Genomic DNA, 17197 nt, shown 5'->3' on the forward strand with positions numbered 1-17197 from the left:
CCTAGAGGAGTGCAAAGCCTAGTGGGAAGAGGGAGACACAACACAACATGGTTAAATGGCATAACAACAGAAGCAAGAACATGGTGCTGGGGAGGTCAGAGAGGCTGGTGAAAACAATTCTGCCTGAGAAAGCTGGGGAAGATTTCATTGCTATAATGCAATTTATTCTGCAAGATGTACAGAACCTTTTAGAAATGATTTCCAAAATAAGCTTTTAAAAAAATTAACTACAAATACTGCTCAAGAAAGCAGACTTGGTATATGTAAATCACAGTCACTCCTCTCCACTGATGTAAGAAAATACTGCACAAAGGGGAAAAAGGGCAATTTAAATATTGTTTCCAACAAAAGAGGACAAAGAAAGGCAGAAATATAGTAGAATGAGCCATCCTCTGACTGGTGAATTCTATTCCTGGGCTCTCTCTCAGTCACTCTCAGTTCACTTTCACTGCCAGCAAGGAAAGGAAAAAGAGCCACGTGCAAGGGTCAGAGGAGATGCCATCTTCCTCCAAAATCTTCACCCTGACCCTGTTCTTGTGTGCCTGTGGAGAGGGAAAAGATTTGGGATGTTGGGCAGCTGGAATGCTGAGGACCATGGCTTATGTAAGAACACCCACGTTAGTTAGAAGACCCTCCAGCCAGGATGAGAAGTGTTGGCTAAAGAACCAACAAGACCTCAGATCTAGCCTCAGACTTTTCTTATCATTGTCATCCCTGGCCACCACTCTCACCAAATTCAACATCCACCACGAGGATTTATCTGATGTCTTTTTTTTTTAAAAAAATATTTATTTATTTATTTATTTAATTCCCTCCCCTCCCCCGGTTGTCTGTTCTCTGTGTCTATTTGCTGCGTCTTGTTTCTTTGTCCGCTTCTGTTGTCGTCAACGGTACGGGAAGTGTGGGCGGTGCCATTTCTGGGCAGGCTGCACTCTCCTTCCCGCTGGGCAGCTCTCCCTATGGGTGCACTCCTTGCGCGTGGGGCTCCCCTACGCGGGGGACACCCCTGTGTGGGGCAGCACTCCTTGCGCGCATCAGCACTGTGCATGGGCCAGCTCCACACCGCTCAAGGAGGCCCGGGGTTTGAACCGCGGACCTCCCATGTGGTAGGCGGACGCCCTAACCACCGGGCCAAGTCCGTTTCCCCCTATCTGATATCTTGAGCTCATGTCCTTCTGCCTTCTCAAATTGCATAGCCTCACTTGAATCTACTGCTTTGACATCTACTCCAAAGATACCAACATCCTCTTACCCACATTGGCAGAGCTTTGCCACCAGAAAAGTCAGCTTATAACTTGCTCTGACTCTTTTTGGTATACCTCTTCTAGTCAAGGACTGTAGTTAATCATATCAACACTGCACTTAGCAGCATACAGAGATCTTGGATACTGCTGACTTCTTTTCATGCCACCAAGTCAAGTCCCTGAACTCAATTGTCCCCTACCAACTAAATTTTCACTCTTCCTGTTCTGTGTTCAAAGAAACAATAGTTTTCATATGACCAGGCCTACAACAAATTCACGCTATGTGACCATGGCTACATCTTTACTACTTCACTACTAACAATTCTTTTATCCATTCCATCTCCAGCCTTGTCCCTGAGTTGTTAGCCACCAAATCACCACTCCAGGAATACCCTTTCTTCTAAAAGATGACCTTTCCACCTATCTTACTGAGAAATGTGAGGAAAGTCAGGATGACCTTCTAACTATCATCTAACTATCCACCTCAAAATATTTCTTGGTTTCCTAATTAAAACAGTTTCTGACAGGCAGTCCCTGACTGTGATGTTAGCCTTACGTGTCAGCTTGGCCAGATAATGGTGCCCGGTTGTTTGGTCAAGCAAGTACTGGTCAAATTATACTGTGAGGACATTTTGTGGACATAAATCAATGAGTTGATTACATCTATGGCTGATTACATGTACAACCAACTGAAGAGATTGCCTTCAACAATGAGAGATATCTCACCCAATCAGTTGAAGATCTTAAAAGGAAAAGTGATTTCAGCAGTCAGAAGACAGAATTCCCATCTCTACTTCACACAGATAGCTTCTCCTGGGGAACTAACTGAGGATCTTCATTGGAGTTCCTGGCTTGCTGCCTGCCTTATAGAATTTAGACTTGTGCATCTCCATGGTCACATGAGACAATTTTATAGAATCTCATATTTACAGGTATCTTTTTTCAAGTCTGCTTCCCTAGAAACCCTGACTAATACAGCTTGTATCAGGAGTGGTTCTTGAGAAACAGAATCTTAAAAATGGGATTTCTGGGTTGGTTTTGGGATTTTTGCAATTGGCTCTCTACTCTGATTAGATTCCAGTAATCAAGAGATTACTGATAGTCCAGGGTGTGAACTGGCAATAAAGATATGCAAAATGTGGGAAACGGATTTGGCCCAAGGGATAGGGCATCTGCAGACCACATGGGAGGTCCAAGGTTCAAACCCAGGGCCTCCTGACCTGTGTGATAAGCTGGTCCACATGCAGTGCTGATGCGTGCAAGGAGTGCCGTGCCACGGAGGTTGAGGGGTGTCCCCCACGTAGGGGAGCCCCACGTGCAAGGAGTGTGCCCCATAAGGAGAGCCGCCCTGCACGAAAAAAGTGCAGCCTGCCTAGGAATGGCACTGCACACACGGAGAGCTGATGCAGCAAGATGACACAACAAAAAGAGACACAGATTCTGGGTACTGCTGACAAGAATACAAGCAGACACAGAAAAATACACAGCGAATGGACACAGAGAGCAGACAACTGAGGGGAGGGGGCTGGGGAGGGGAGAGAAATAAGAAAAAAAAAGATATGCAAAATGTCACCACTAGATATGGCTACTTCCACACTTATAAGAGGCAAGGCTCTGGGTGAGAGTGTTTTTGAAACCTTAACAGAATTGTGTGGAGTTAAAAGGTACAATGATGTTAGCAGCTGGTTATTTCTAAATACACTCAACATAGTTATAAAAGAAAGGGATGAACTAAGGTTTCAAATTTGCAACATAAGCGCTGCATGAATGATGTGAAAATTTCTATATGTGCCCTGAAAGAAAATCTTGTTTTCTGTAGCGACAGACTTGAGATTGCTAAAAACCAGAATTTCATTGTGAGTAGCAGAGTTACAATGGAAACTAAAATCTCAACCTTGCAGGGAGTTTGCTGTTAAAGTGAGGGCACTGATAGGGAAGGAATGGAATCCTGAAAATTGGGATGGAGATATAAGGGTTGATAGTGATGGCAGTGGGGGCATTGAAACCCTAAATTTTGCTAAGCCTTTGCCAGATAAACTTGTAATGGTTGACCCTGAGGAAACACTTTCCTAACCTCCAGTCAACCCTGAGGAGACAACCATCCAACCTCCAGCCTGCCCCAAGGAGTCTGCCATCCACCCCCACCTGAAGAGATTAATCCTCTCTCACCTGATGAAACTGCCAATGGAATGTCCTGAAATAACTGGTTTCCAAGACACTTCTAATGCTTATCATTACCCACCCCCAACACCCTTATTATCTCTCATCTCCCAGACCTATAACTAGACTGAAGTTGCAACAAGTCCCCAAAGGTGAGGTACAAAGTGTGACATATGAGGAAGTACAGTATACTCCAAAAGAACTGCATGAGTTTTCCAATTTAAATAGACAGAAATCAGGAGAATATAAGTGGGAATGGATATTAAGGGTGTGGGATAATGGTGGAAGGAATATAAAGTTGGATCAGGCTGAATTTATTGATATAAATCAATAAGCAGAGAGTCTGGATTCAGTGTTGTAGCTCAAGGGTTTAGAAAGGACTCTAACAGTCTGTTTATGTGGCTGGCTGAAACATGGATCAAAAGATGGTTGATATTACTTGAGGTCAAAATGCCAGAACTGCCCTGATACACTGTAGATGAATGAGATGAAGGCCAAGTTCCCTTGGGGAAGGACCCTGTTAAACTGCCAAAACTTTATACTGTTAATCTTCCTCAGAGTCTTCCCCAAAGAGACCTATGGCCTTTGACCAGAGTAAATGTGCCTGGGGAAAAGGAAATGATCAGAGATTTTGGGAACTATTAGACATTGGCTCAGAGGTGATATTAATTTCAGGAGACCCAAAACATCACTGTGGTCTACTAGTCAGAGTAGGTGCTTATGGACATAAGGTGATGGATGGAGTTTTAGCTCAGATCTGTCTCACAGTGGGTCCAACCGGTCCCCAGAAGCATTTTGTGGTTATTTCCCCATTCCTGGGATGCATAATTGGAATACATATACTCAGCAACTGACAGAATCCCCACATTCGTTCCCTGGCCTGTGGAGTGAGGCCTATTATGGTGGGAAAGGCCTAACAAAATAGTAAATCAAAAGCAATACTGGATTCCTGGAGGGATTGCAGAGATCAATGCCTTCATCAAGGATTTATAAGATACAGAGGTGGTGATTCCCATGATATCCCCATTCATCTCTTCTATTTGGCATGTGCAGAAAACAGATTGATCTTGGAGGATGACAGTGGATTATCATTGACTTAACCAGGTGGTGACTCCAATTGCAGCTGCTCTTTCAGATATGGTATCACTGCTTGAGCAAATCAACACATCCCCTGGTAACTGGTATGCAGCTTTTGATCTGGAAAATGCTTTTTTCTCAATTGCTTTTAATAAGGACCACCACAGACAGTCTTTCAGCTGCCAAGGCCAGCAGTATACCTTCATTGTTCTGCACCTCAGGGGTATATCACCTCTCCAGCCTTATGTCTTAATATTGTTCGCAAGGACCTTAATCATCTCTCCCTCCCACAAGACATCACACTGGTCCATTATATTGATGATATCATGTTGATTGGAACTAGTGAGCAAGAAGTAGCAAATACTCTAGACTTATTGGTAAGGCATTTGTGTGTCAGAGGACGGGAGATATATCCAACAAAAATACAGGAAACTTAGGAAGCGGACTTAGCCCAATGGATAGGGCATCTGCCTACCACATGGGAGGTCTGTGGTTCAAACCCCGGGCCTCCTTGACCCATGTGGAGCTGGCCTATGAGCAGTGCTGATGTGCGCAGGGAGTGCCCTGCCACGCAGAGGTGTCCCCCATGTAGGGCAGCCCCACGTGCAAGGAGTGCGCCCTGTAAGGAGAGCTGCCCAGTGCAAAAGAAAGTGCAGCCTGCCCAAGAATGGTACTGCACACACGGAGAGCTGACACACCAAGATGACGCAACAAAAAGAAACACAGATTCCCGGTACCGCTGATAAGGGTAGAAGCAGTCACAGAAGAACACACAGTGAATGTACACAGAGAGCAGACAACTGGGGGGGCGGGGGGAGGGAGGGGAGAGAAATAAAAATACAGGATACAGGAAACTTCCACCTTGGTGAAATCTCTAAGTGTCCAGTGGTGTGGGGCATGTTGAGATAGCCCTTCTAAAGTGAAGAATAAGCTGTTGTATCTGGTCCCTTCTATGACCAAAAAAGAGGCACAACATTTAGTTGGTCTCTTTGGATTTTGGAGACAATATATTTCTCATTTGGGCATGCTCTGGCCCATTTACTGAGTGACCAGAAAAGCTGGTAGTTTTGAGTAGGGACTAAACAAGAGGAGGCTCTGCAACAGGTCTAGGCTGCTGTGCAAGCTGCACTGCCATTTGGGCCATATGATTCAGCAGATCCAATGGTGCTAGAAGCTGGAAGTATCAGTGGTAAATAGAGATGCCATCTGGAGCCTTTGGCAGGCCCCTATAGGAAAACCACAACTCAGACCCTTAGGATTTTGGAGCAAAGCCCTGCCATCCTTTGCAAATAACAACTCTCCTTTTGAAAAACAGCTTTTGGCCCGCTACTAGGCCTTAGGAAAGAATAAACGCTTAACCATGGGCCGCCAAGTTACCATGAGACCTGAGTTACCTGTCATGAGCTGGGTGTTGTCTGACCCACCAAACCATAAAGTTAGGTGTACACAGCAGCACTCCATCATAAAGTGGAAGCGGTATATATGAGATAGGGCTCAAGCAGGTCCTGAAGGAACAAGTAAGTTACATGAAGAAGACCCAAATGCCCATGGACACCACTCCTGCCACATTACTTTCTCTTTCCCACTATGGCTTCATAGGAAGTTCCTTACAATCAGTTAACTAAAGAAGGGAAAACTCCAGCCTGGCTTACAGATGGTTCTGCATGATATGCAGATACCACCCGAAAGTGGACAGCAGCAGCACTGAAGGACTGGGGTGAGGGGAAGTTCTCCAAGTAGGCAGAATGTTGAGCAGTACACCATTTTGTATGGAAGGAGAAATGGCTGTAGGTGCTTTTGTACACTGATTCATGGGCTGTCGCCTAGGGTTTGGCTGGATGGTCAGGGACTTGAAAGAAGAAGGATGGGAAAATTGGTGACAAAGGGGCCTGGGAAAGAGGCATGTGGATAGACTTTTCTGAGTATGCAAAAAACATGAAGATATTTGTGTCCCATGTGAATGCTCACCAGAGGGTGACTTTAGCAGAGGAAGATTTTAATAATCAAGAGGATATCAGTAAGCCTCTTTTTTGTGGATATCAGTAAGCCTCTTTCAGCCACTCCTATCACTGCCTAATGGGCTCATGAACAAAGTGGCCATGGTGTTAGGGATGGAGGCTATACATGGGTTCAGCAACATGGCCTTCCCTCACCAAGACTCGTTTAGCTATAGTCACTGCTGAGTGCCCAGTCTGCCAGCAGCAGAGACCTACATTTAGCCCCCAATATCGCACCATTCTCCAAGGTAATCAGTCTGCTACCTGGTGTCAGGTTGATTACATTGGACCACTTCCATCATGGAAGGGGCAGGGATTTGTTCCAACTGGAATAGATACATATTCTGGATATGGGTCTGCCTTCTCTGCATGTAACTCTTCTGCCAAAATTACCATCTGTGGACTTACAGAATGTCTTATGCACCATCATGGTATTCCACACAGCATTGATTCTGGTCAAAGAACCTACTTCGGAGCAAATGATGTGCAGTAATGAGCATGTGCTCATGGAATTCACTGGTTTTACAATGTTCCCCATGATCCTGAAACAGCTGGATTGGTAGAACGGTGGCACAGCCTTTTGAAGACCCAGTTACAGTGCCACCCAGGTGGCAATACCTTGCCAGGCTGGGGCAGTGTTCTTCAGGAAGTTGTGTATAGTCTAAATCAGCATCCACTCTATGGTGTTGTTTCCCCTATAGCCAGGATTCAGGGGTCCAGGAATCAAGGGGTGGAAACTGGAGTGGCACCACTCACTACTACTCCTAGTGATCCATTAGGACTCCTAGTGTCCTGCAACCGTAAGCTCTGCTGGTTTACAGGACAGGTCTTAGTTACAAAAAGAGGAGTGCTGCCACCAGGAGGCAAAATGATTCCATTGAACTGGAAGTTAAGAATGCCACCTGGCCACATTGACTCTTCGTGCCTCTGAATCAGCAGGCAAAGAAGGGGATTATTGTACTGACTGGGGTTTCTGACTATCAAGGGGAAAGAGAACTGCAACTACACAATGGAGATAAAGAAGAGTTTGTCTGGGATACAGGAGATCCCCTAAGGTATCTCTTAGTACTACCGTGCCCCAGTGATTAAAGTCAGTGGAAAACTGCAACAACCCAATCCATGCAGGACTAAAGATGGCCCAGAAACTTTAGGAATGAAGGTTTTGGTCCCCCTACCAGGTAAAGAACCATAGCCAGCTGAAATGCTTGCTAAGGGTAAAGGGAACATGGAATGAGTAGTGGAAGAAGGGAGTAATAAATATGAACTACAACCACGTGACCAGTTACAGAAACAAGGACTATAATGGTCTTGAATATGTCTTCTTTGTTTTATTATGAATATGTGTATATGTACATAAAAAAAATCTGTTTTCTTCCTTATTCCATTATCATGCGACATAAGTTATATTAGTTTCATGTACATAGGTTACGGGGTGTCAAGTTTAAGAGTGAATATTACCCAAGGACTTGTACCCTATTCTGGAGATATTTAGTGCATTTCCAGTTACATGAAGGACAGTTGAGTATGTTATGTAAAAAAAATATGTCTGTTTATGTTTTTATTCAGAGATTAAGTATGGTTTAAGGGGATGTGCATGGCTGCCAAGTTGACAAGGGGTAGACTGTGATGGCTAGGCTCATGTATCAACTTGGCCAGGTAATGGTGCCCAGTTGTTTGGTCAAGCAAGTACTGGTGGCCAAATTGTACTGTGGGGACATTTTGTGGACCTAAGTCATCAATGAGTTGATTACATCGATGGCTGATTATATCTATAACCAAATGAGGAGACTGCCTTCAGAAATGAGAGACATCTCATCCAATTAGTTGAAGGCCTTAAAAGGAGAAGTGATTTCAGCAGTCAGAAGAGAGAATTTCCATCTATATCTCAGACAGTTTCTCCTGGGAAACTAATCAAGGACCTTTATCAGAGTCCCTGGCTTGCAACATGGCCCATGGAATTTAGATTTGTAACCCCATGGTTGCATGAGACAATTTTATAAAATCTCATAATATTTACAGATATCTCCTGTTGAGTCTGTTTCCCCAGAGAGCCTGACTAATACACTGATGTTCAACTTCCCAGTAAAATATCTGTGATTATTTACCATAAAAGATGACAATTCATGAGTCTGAAGACTGACTGCCATTCCTATGGCCAGAATGTCAGGGCATTTTCTACTTACTATATAGCCAATGGAGAAGAACTGATAAATATATTTGGTGACTGACTTTATTACCTGAAACAGAGCAAATTTGTGGTTTTCACAGATAGTTGTAAAGCACTTTATTCTTCCCTTCACTAGTCTGGCTAGGAGACATTGGGTCTATATAAAGAGTTAAGTATAAAACATTGGAAGTTGGGAAGTGGACTTGGCCCAGTGGTTAGGGTGTCCGCCCACCACATGGGAGGTCCGCGGTTCAAACCCCGGGCCTCCCTGACCCGTGTGGAGCTGGCCCATGCGCAGTGCTGATGCACGCAGGGAGTACCCTGCCACGCAGGGTAGTCCCTCGTGTAGGGGAGCCCCATGCACAAGGAGTGTGCCCCATAAGGAGAGCTGCCCAGTGCGAAAAAAAGTGCAGCCTGGCCAAGAATGGTGCTGCACACACAGAGAGCTGACACAACAAGATGATGCAACAAAAAGAAACACACACACACACACAAAAAGAAACACAGATTCCTGGTGCCGCCGATAAGGATAGAAGCGGTCACAGAAGAACGCACAGCCAATGGACACAGAGAGCAGATAACTGGGGGGGCGGGGGGAAGGGGAGAGAAATTAAAAAAAAAAAACTTTAAAAAACACACACAAAAAACATTGGAAGTCATCTTGCACTGCATTATGAGGTAGCCCAACCCATACTAGCACTGCCCTGCCCAAATTAACACCTCTTTTTCACTCCAAGGAAAAGAGTAGGCAAGAAGAGAGGAAGAAGAGGAAGAGATACTCCATCTTATGAAATTCAGTCTTTGTAAGCAAAATGCCATAGGTAGGGAGAGAGACAGGAAGAGTCCTGGCAGCAGAGCGTACTGGGGAGTACAGTTTTGCCAATACACCAAGCACTGGTATCATCAAAGGGTGGCTGGGGGTGGGGGAAGATTTTATCTTTTTATAATTTTCATCTCTTTTTTGATCTAGACATCTGGTAGTTTCTCAAGTTTATGTGAAGAATTAAGCAAACATTACTTCAAAATTCCCTTACGAACACACTGCTACTTATAAACTCCTACGCCACTGTTATATATAAATTTTGAAGCCACTGGTTCAGAGCAATGAAAACCCAGACACAGGAAAACATTCTATCTCACTGCAGCAGAACTTTACAAGATAATCTTAAACTAGACATGGGAAAATAATCAGTGAGTTTGGCACAACCATCAGCCAGTTAACTGTTTAGCTCAGAGAAGCTACAGCACCCAAAATGACAATGGGAATTGAGGGTCAGTTATACGTTGTGTCTTTTGAAAAATATAAGGTCTGGGTGGGAATTGTGGGAAGATGGCAAATAGGAAGCTCTAGAAATCAGTCCCTCAATCAAAATAACGATTAAATAGGCAGGAACTGTCTGAATCAACTATTTTGAAGCTCTACAGTCCAGTACAACACTACACAGCATCCAGGGAAGAACAGAAGGAAGAGGCTGGTAAATTGTGGTAGATTCTGAAGCAGGCTAGTTTAGGGAATGGGAAGATGAATTTAAAACCTGGCAGGAAAACATGGCCATGAAACATGTGGCCATGGAATACCATTGGGAAAGACCCCCACTAGAAGGCTGCTAGAAGAATCCCAGAAGAATTCCCCATTTGGAAAAAGATTTCATCCAGAATCAAGGAAAAGCCATGGATATTCTAAAGGTGGCTTATCACTGCCCCCTCACCCCTGGGAAATTGACAGGTGGGGTAATCAATCAAAACAGCAAACAGTTGGGACCCCTCCCCCAAACATTTGCAAGGGGAGGAATAATTAATGGTTTAAAGAACATCTGTACGAGCTAAATCTTTCTCTCTGCCTGGAGCACCTCTCAAGTATACCTGGGGACCTGTAATCTGTTATTCTCTCCCATTTCTATTCTCTTCTCTGATTTCCTTAATAAACTACTGGCCTAACTAAACTGGCATGTTCTTAAAATCTTTTATGTAACATAGCAAAGAACCTAGAGGGGATCTGGAAACATTTTGACCAGTCAGCCAGGAGTGCTAGAAGCAGGTAATCTTCCTCTATTCCTGCAAAGACTGGTGATTTTAACTATGAATTACAGCCTGTTTAATGCCCTCTTTTGGTTATTCATTTTAAACAGGTTCCCCTACGGGCTCCCACACGACATAATCACAGGCCAAGGGTGGGGGACCAGGGTGTGGGACCCTTTTGCGTCTGTGACACATGCCCAGTCGTTTTGGACCTGACCTAGGCTGGGAGGGCAGGGGTGCAGGGTGGGGGCACAAAGCAATGCCCTGCCGAGACAGGATGTCTTGGGCCAAGTTCCAGGCACAGCAGAGCCGCCTTTTCTGTCCTAGATGGGGTATCTCCACTCTAAAGCCCCAGCCTTTTTAGCTTCAGGGGCTTGCGCCCCATCCTGGGGGGCTTGCCTCCCCGGCACCTTGTCGACTTGCATTCCTGTTGACCCTACCTGGCTCCCAGCCTAGGACAGGACCGAGGTGGGTATACCAGGCGGCCTGTGTTTCCTTTCCCAGGGGGATCACGGACCAGGGGGCTGTGTTCATAATTCACCTCAACTTCACATTTAATCTTTCTACTCCCTACAACTGAATTCTTCATTTTGGGTTTTTAAAATGCTTTGGAATGTCTTAGAAACTGAAAATGCATTTGCTAGTGAAGTTTGGTCCCATCCATGGCATAGGGAGGTTCTACTCCTTCATCAGGGCTGTTGGCTGGAACAATTGATCTCTAATCTCTTAAGGGGCTTTTAATGTCTGGTTTGGCTGTGCAACTCCCAGGAAAGGCCATAAAGTGAGACTGCTTGCTAAGACCTCTATAAGAATAGGTGTGTGTGTGTATATATATATATATATAAAAAGAGGGGGTTTCAAGCCCCTTTTCCTGGGAAGAGTATTCTGGGGGCTTCAGTTGGGGGTGGGTGGGTAACTACTCCCAACATCTCCCACAAAACCAGCTTGGGGAATTTGGTCTGAATTCTAGGTTTGGGCATTTCCCAAGACCTAAGAATCTCATGTTCTGGAGGTTTCGGTTGTGGGTTAACTGCTCCCAATGCCTCCCACAAACCCAGCTTTGGTCTAAATCCCAGGTTCATGCCTCTCCCAAGAACTAGTTACGCCACAGAGATGCCCGTTGGCGGCATGGCCCTGAATTTTCAGAATGCTGAGACCAGAGCAGCGGCTCCAAATTTCTTCCTAAACTTATACAACCCCTGAGTGGTTGACCTCTATTTTGGAGACTTCAGTCTGGAGGGATAAAAGTTTAGTCAGACTTGGACTCTGGGATGCCAGGTCAGCTGACAAATAAAATTGTTTTAGTCGCTTGGTTAATAAAACTGCGTCTTCATTCTTCCTAGAATAATGGCATGGTCTTTAGCATTCCAGGAAAGTCCCCATAGGGGTGTCTTCTCAGGGACTGGGAAAACCTGCCTACTGATGGTCTATGTGACCAGAGTATAGCAGAGAATAGCCTCTGCATGGAACCCTGAATTCTATTTAAACTTGTGTAACAGAAAAGGAGAGAACTGGCAGATTTGAGGGCCAGAGACCACGTGGTCATGTCTCCTTAGAGAGATGAGGAAATGCACCTCAAACTTCCATGAACTCTGTTTTAGAAACAGCCTTCTCAATTTTAAACTCGGAAAAGGGGAGTGAATGGAGATCAACATCTAGGCTGTTTACTAACTAAAGATTTCCTGGAAAATAAGAAACCTCTTCAGATGCCATCGATTAAGATTAAAAAGTTCCTAGAAAATGCTAAGGGTATAAAATTCTCTCCTGTTTTAATCTGTGCTTAACTTTGTTAGTCTGCTTGTACCTAGGAAATCAAATTTGGGATTCACCAGTTGTACATTGGATAACAGTGAAAGGTAACCCAAAAATGAGTCTTTAAATGTCAATGCTGTCTTGCAGTTGGATTTGATGTATAAATCACAAGTGGAATTGGTCCAACTGCTAGAAATGTAGAAAAACTTAGCAAAGTTGTTACTCATAAAATTCTTGTGGCTTAGTTAATAAAGGTGCCCAATTTTCTTTAAAATAAAAACTTCCTAGAAACTGTAACTAGAAGTTAAGATTGTTATATAGATGCCTGTATATTATAAAACAGCAGAAGGATAGTATTGGAAATTGCTATAGTAACGTTAATTATAAACTGAACTTACCTATGCCTAGAATCTACTATAGTAAAGGAATTCTAAACTGAGTTTGTGTTTGCTTTGGTTATTTCAGGGTTGCCTTCACCTTTGTGATGGTAACTACTCTGTTCTCCAGTTAGTAGCTTGGCAACTTCTGCCCCCTATGGCCCAGGGGAAGGAAAACTTGAGACACCCCTGTCTCATGTCCTTTCACTGGTGCCAATAACCCTTTTTTCTCTCATGACTTCAAGTGTGGATTAAATTGCTGCCTAGTGGAAATCTTGACCCTCTGGGTTGAACGTCCACTTTTCCAGTCACAGTGGCCACCAGAGTCTCGTGATCTCTGAGGACTGGGGAGTGAGGGAGGCCTCCCACCTCGGGTTGGGATTCCTAAAAGTAGGAATTCAGAAGAGAAACCAGTTTCCCTGTGGGTTTAATGACCTCAGTGAGTATATCCTGGAATTAGTGTTTCTCATCCAAGATCTGCCAAAGTCAAAATGGGAAAAAAGGAAAATTCTGAAGTAAAGGAAAATTGTACTTTAAAGCATTGGGAACATTTTGGGTATAAAAAGAACAAAATTCTTATGCAAAACTGCATGGTCACAGTGAAGATTAATTAGAAATAGCCTTTAAAGAGATCTTTTCAATGTTATCTTACAGTTAACCTTATTTTGTAAGAGAATAAGACTTTAACAGTGGGTTGTGTGTTTCCGTGTCTAACTCTCTATTTGTGTCTGCCTATTTGTTCAGTGTCTATCTTCATCCATTGGGATGGTAATATCAGATTAACAAATGCTGGATATAGAAATTATTGGAAAATGGAAAATTTTTCCTAAGCTCTTTGACCTACCCAGCCTTCAAGTCTTTTTCTTTGCAAGAGCTATGGGGGGAAGGACGAGGTGTGACAGATAGAAAGTTTGTCTTCTAGGCTGGGGAATTAAAAATCATAGTTTGTCCTGTAAGGGTGACTAATAATCCTATTACTAAATTTCAATAAGTAAAAATAAAAAGTCCTTAAAAACTATGGAAAGGTCTTTTAAAACAAATTAAACAATTATAATTATTCCAGAATCTAGCAGTCAGTATGCCTTTAAGATTATTCATAGTTTCAATTTTATTTAGTTTGGGTGTTATCTCCCTAGGTTTATAGACTATCAATAAAATAAATCAACATTATTGTACTAAATCTTTAAAATGATGAAAATTATAAGTTTGTGTTTAATGAAATTAAGATAAAGGTAAATTTCATTGGTTTCTAATTGTAATTTAAAAGCTTATTTTAAGGTAAAGTAACCAGTCTATGTGGTTATTGTTAATTAAAAGGAGTTTGTAAAAGCATCTTCTAAACTGAAGCATTTAAATGGCTCTAAATTCAAATTCCAGGAAGCCACTATTAATTAGAAACCTAAATTGACATTAATAACAAAAAGTAACTTCATAACAGGGAAACCTGTCAGAGGTCACCTCAATCTGCCTATTAAAGTGGTGGTAAAGAAAGATAACTTTGATTCCATTGGGAATCTTAGGTTTTCGTAGAATAATAAAGTAGTTTTTCTTTCCTGTGCTTCTAATGTAAAATACCTGGTAATTAACATAATCACAGTAAAGGTATAGAAGTAAAAAGCTAAGTACTAAAATAGTTAAGTTCATTCAATATGTTATGCAAAGCATTGGAAGTGTTTAAAAAGTGTATAAAGATTAAAAGAGAGACTTTCCATGCGCGGTGCCACCCGAAGGCATGGTTAGGCCTCGCTTCAGCCCGAGCGCGGTTTCGAGCAATTCAAGATGGTGACGCTCCCAGAACGGAAAGATATTCCACCGTGGGTGAAAGTTCCTGAAGACTTGAAAGATCCTGAGGTATTCCAGGCCCAGACGCGGCTGCTGGAAGCTATGTTTGGCCCACACGGATCTCGAATCCCATATATCGAGCAAGTCTGCAAGGCCATGCTCAAGCTGAAGGTTCTGGAATCCTTGGCTCTCATTGAGGTGGTAGTTTACAGCAACTACTTGTACAAGCTCCAGACCAAGTGGATGCTCCAGTCCCTGGCCGAATGGCACTGCCAGCGGCAGGAGCAAGGGATGCTCAGACTTGAGGAAACCATGAATGCCCTCGAACTAGGCCCGTGGATGCAGTGAAGCCAATTTCCAGCCAAAGTGACTGGTACCAGGAAGTAGAATATGTTGTGGAGTGGGTCTGGTTTAAACGCTTTTCCCCTGACAAATTAGGGGAAAAAAACAACTGTTTGGGGGCTTCTACTGTTGCCTCTATGAATCCTGATGTGAATATTTTGTTTTCAAGGTTGCTGATTAAAGAATAAAATTTTAAATAAGTTACAGACTTCCACTCCTACACTCTGGTTTATTGGACTTACCCTACTCAGCTAACATGGAGGTGAAGAAGGTCAACCACCACACCAGGGAGCCCAAAGTGCCTACAACTGAAAAGAGGAGGATTGCATCCAGCATCCATGTGGAATCTAAGCCCCCTCTTGATACAGATGTGGAGTGGACACAACCATTCCAAGGTCCACAGGATGGAGGAATAGAGTATGGATTAGAATGGACTTAATGATATTCTATTCATGAACTACTGCGATTAGTAATCGAAGAAAATGTGGCATTGGTGTGGAGAAAGTGGCCATGGTGGCTGCTGGGGGTAGGGAATGGGAGGAAGAGATGAGATGTGGGGGTGTTTCTGGGACTTGGAGTTGTCCTGGGTGGTGCTGCAGGGACAGTTACCGGACACTGTATGTCCTCCCATGGCCCACTGGGTGGAATGTGGGAGAGTGTGGGCTATGATGTGGACCATTGACCATGAGGTGCAGCGGTGCTCAGTGATGTATTCACCAAATGCAATGAATGTCTCATGATGATGGAGGAGATTGTTGTTATGGGGGGAGGAGTGGGGAGAGGGGGGTTGGGGGTTTATGGGGACCTCATATTTTTTTAATGTAATATTAAAAAAAAAAGACAAAAAAATTAATTGATTTAAAAAAAAAAGATTAAAAGAGATAGAATCAGTATTGTCAAACTCTCTTGTGCATTCAAGCCAGGCCCAAATACCCTGCATGATGTCTCTCCATTTGAATTATTGGCTAGGTTGATCACTAATCCCTAAAACAATAAGAGTATCTACTACATCTCTGGTTATGCTCCTGAAGTGGATGGCGAGTATGTTGCAGTTTCAGATTTCTGCAGCAGCTGGTGATGGCTTGATACGGTCAGATGTACAATGAATATTACCTCCAGACCGGCACTGTTTCACAGTGCCTAAGGGTGCTATGCACCAGGCCAGTAAAAGACTGGAGTCTTACCCTCCTAGCTTCTCTTCAGGATCAACTATGCTGTGCTGGAGGCAAGAAAGCAATGCGTGGAAATATTTAAAGTGCTGAGGGAAAAAACACAATTGCCAACCAAGAATTTTAGATACGGTGAGAATATCTTTCAAAAAAGAGGCAGAGATTATGACATTCCCAGATAAACAAAAGTTGAGGAAGTTCATTATCAACAGACCTCCCTCACAAGCAAAGGAAGCTTTTTGGACTGAAAGAATGGACACTAGATAGTGGACCAAGCAGCATAAAGAAACAAAGACTGCCAGTAAAGGTAACCATACGGGTAATTATAAATGCTAGTACTATTATTGTACTGCATTTTTTGGTATGTAACTCCACTTCTTACCTCTTACAGGTACTAAAATGCAAATACATAACAAATAATGATAAATCTATGGTTTTAGACATACAATGTGCCAAGATTTAATTTGTGAAAAATTATAAAAAATGGTGGGGGATGGAGGGTATAGGAACAGTGTATGTGTGTGCTATTGAAGTCAAATTGGTATCAAATAAAATATGATTGCTATATATTAAAGATGTTAAATTTTAACCCCATGGTAACCACAAGAAAATATGAGAAAAATACATCTAGAAAAAAAATGAGAAGAGACTCAATATGGTACAATATAAAAAAAATCAAATAAATATGAAAGTTGATGTTAATGGAAGAACTGAGGGACAAAAAACATATAAGACTTATAAAGACTAGAGAGCAAAATGGCAGAAGAAAGTTTTTCATTATCAGTAGTTACTTTGAAGGTAAATGGATTAAACTCTCTAGCATTGGCAGAGATTGGCAGAATGGTTAAAAAAGCATGATACCACCATATGCTGTTTCCAAGAGACTCACCGTAAATTCAAAGATATAAGTAGGTTGAAAGTGAAAGGATGAAAAAAATATACCATGCAAATAGCAACCAAAAGAGAGCTGGGGTAGCTAAACTAATATTAGATAAAATAAACTTTAAGTCAAAAACTGTTATGCGGGATGGAGCAGTTTGACATTATTTACAAATCCCAAAGAAAGACTATGTTTGTAAACTATTCCTCTGGGTGTGACACCCCTTGATTG

At 42.9% G+C, this 17197-nt stretch overlaps 2 protein-coding genes across 9 annotated transcripts in view; one reads left to right on the forward strand and one right to left on the reverse strand.

The window, feature by feature from the left end:
• GARNL3 (GTPase activating Rap/RanGAP domain like 3) overlaps positions 1–17197 on the reverse strand; it is a 215880-nt gene that overhangs the window by 117726 nt on the left and 80957 nt on the right. The window lies entirely within an intron of this gene.
• LOC101431119 (developmental pluripotency-associated 5 protein-like) lies at positions 14573–14923 on the forward strand. The gene has a single exon (XM_012520138.1). The coding sequence runs from the start codon at positions 14573–14575 to the stop codon at positions 14921–14923; it is 351 nt and encodes a 116-aa protein (XP_012375592.1).

Source organism: Dasypus novemcinctus, chromosome 8 (genome assembly GCF_030445035.2).
Source record: "Dasypus novemcinctus isolate mDasNov1 chromosome 8, mDasNov1.1.hap2, whole genome shotgun sequence".
In the NCBI taxonomy this organism is placed as follows: domain Eukaryota; kingdom Metazoa; phylum Chordata; class Mammalia; order Cingulata; family Dasypodidae; genus Dasypus; species Dasypus novemcinctus.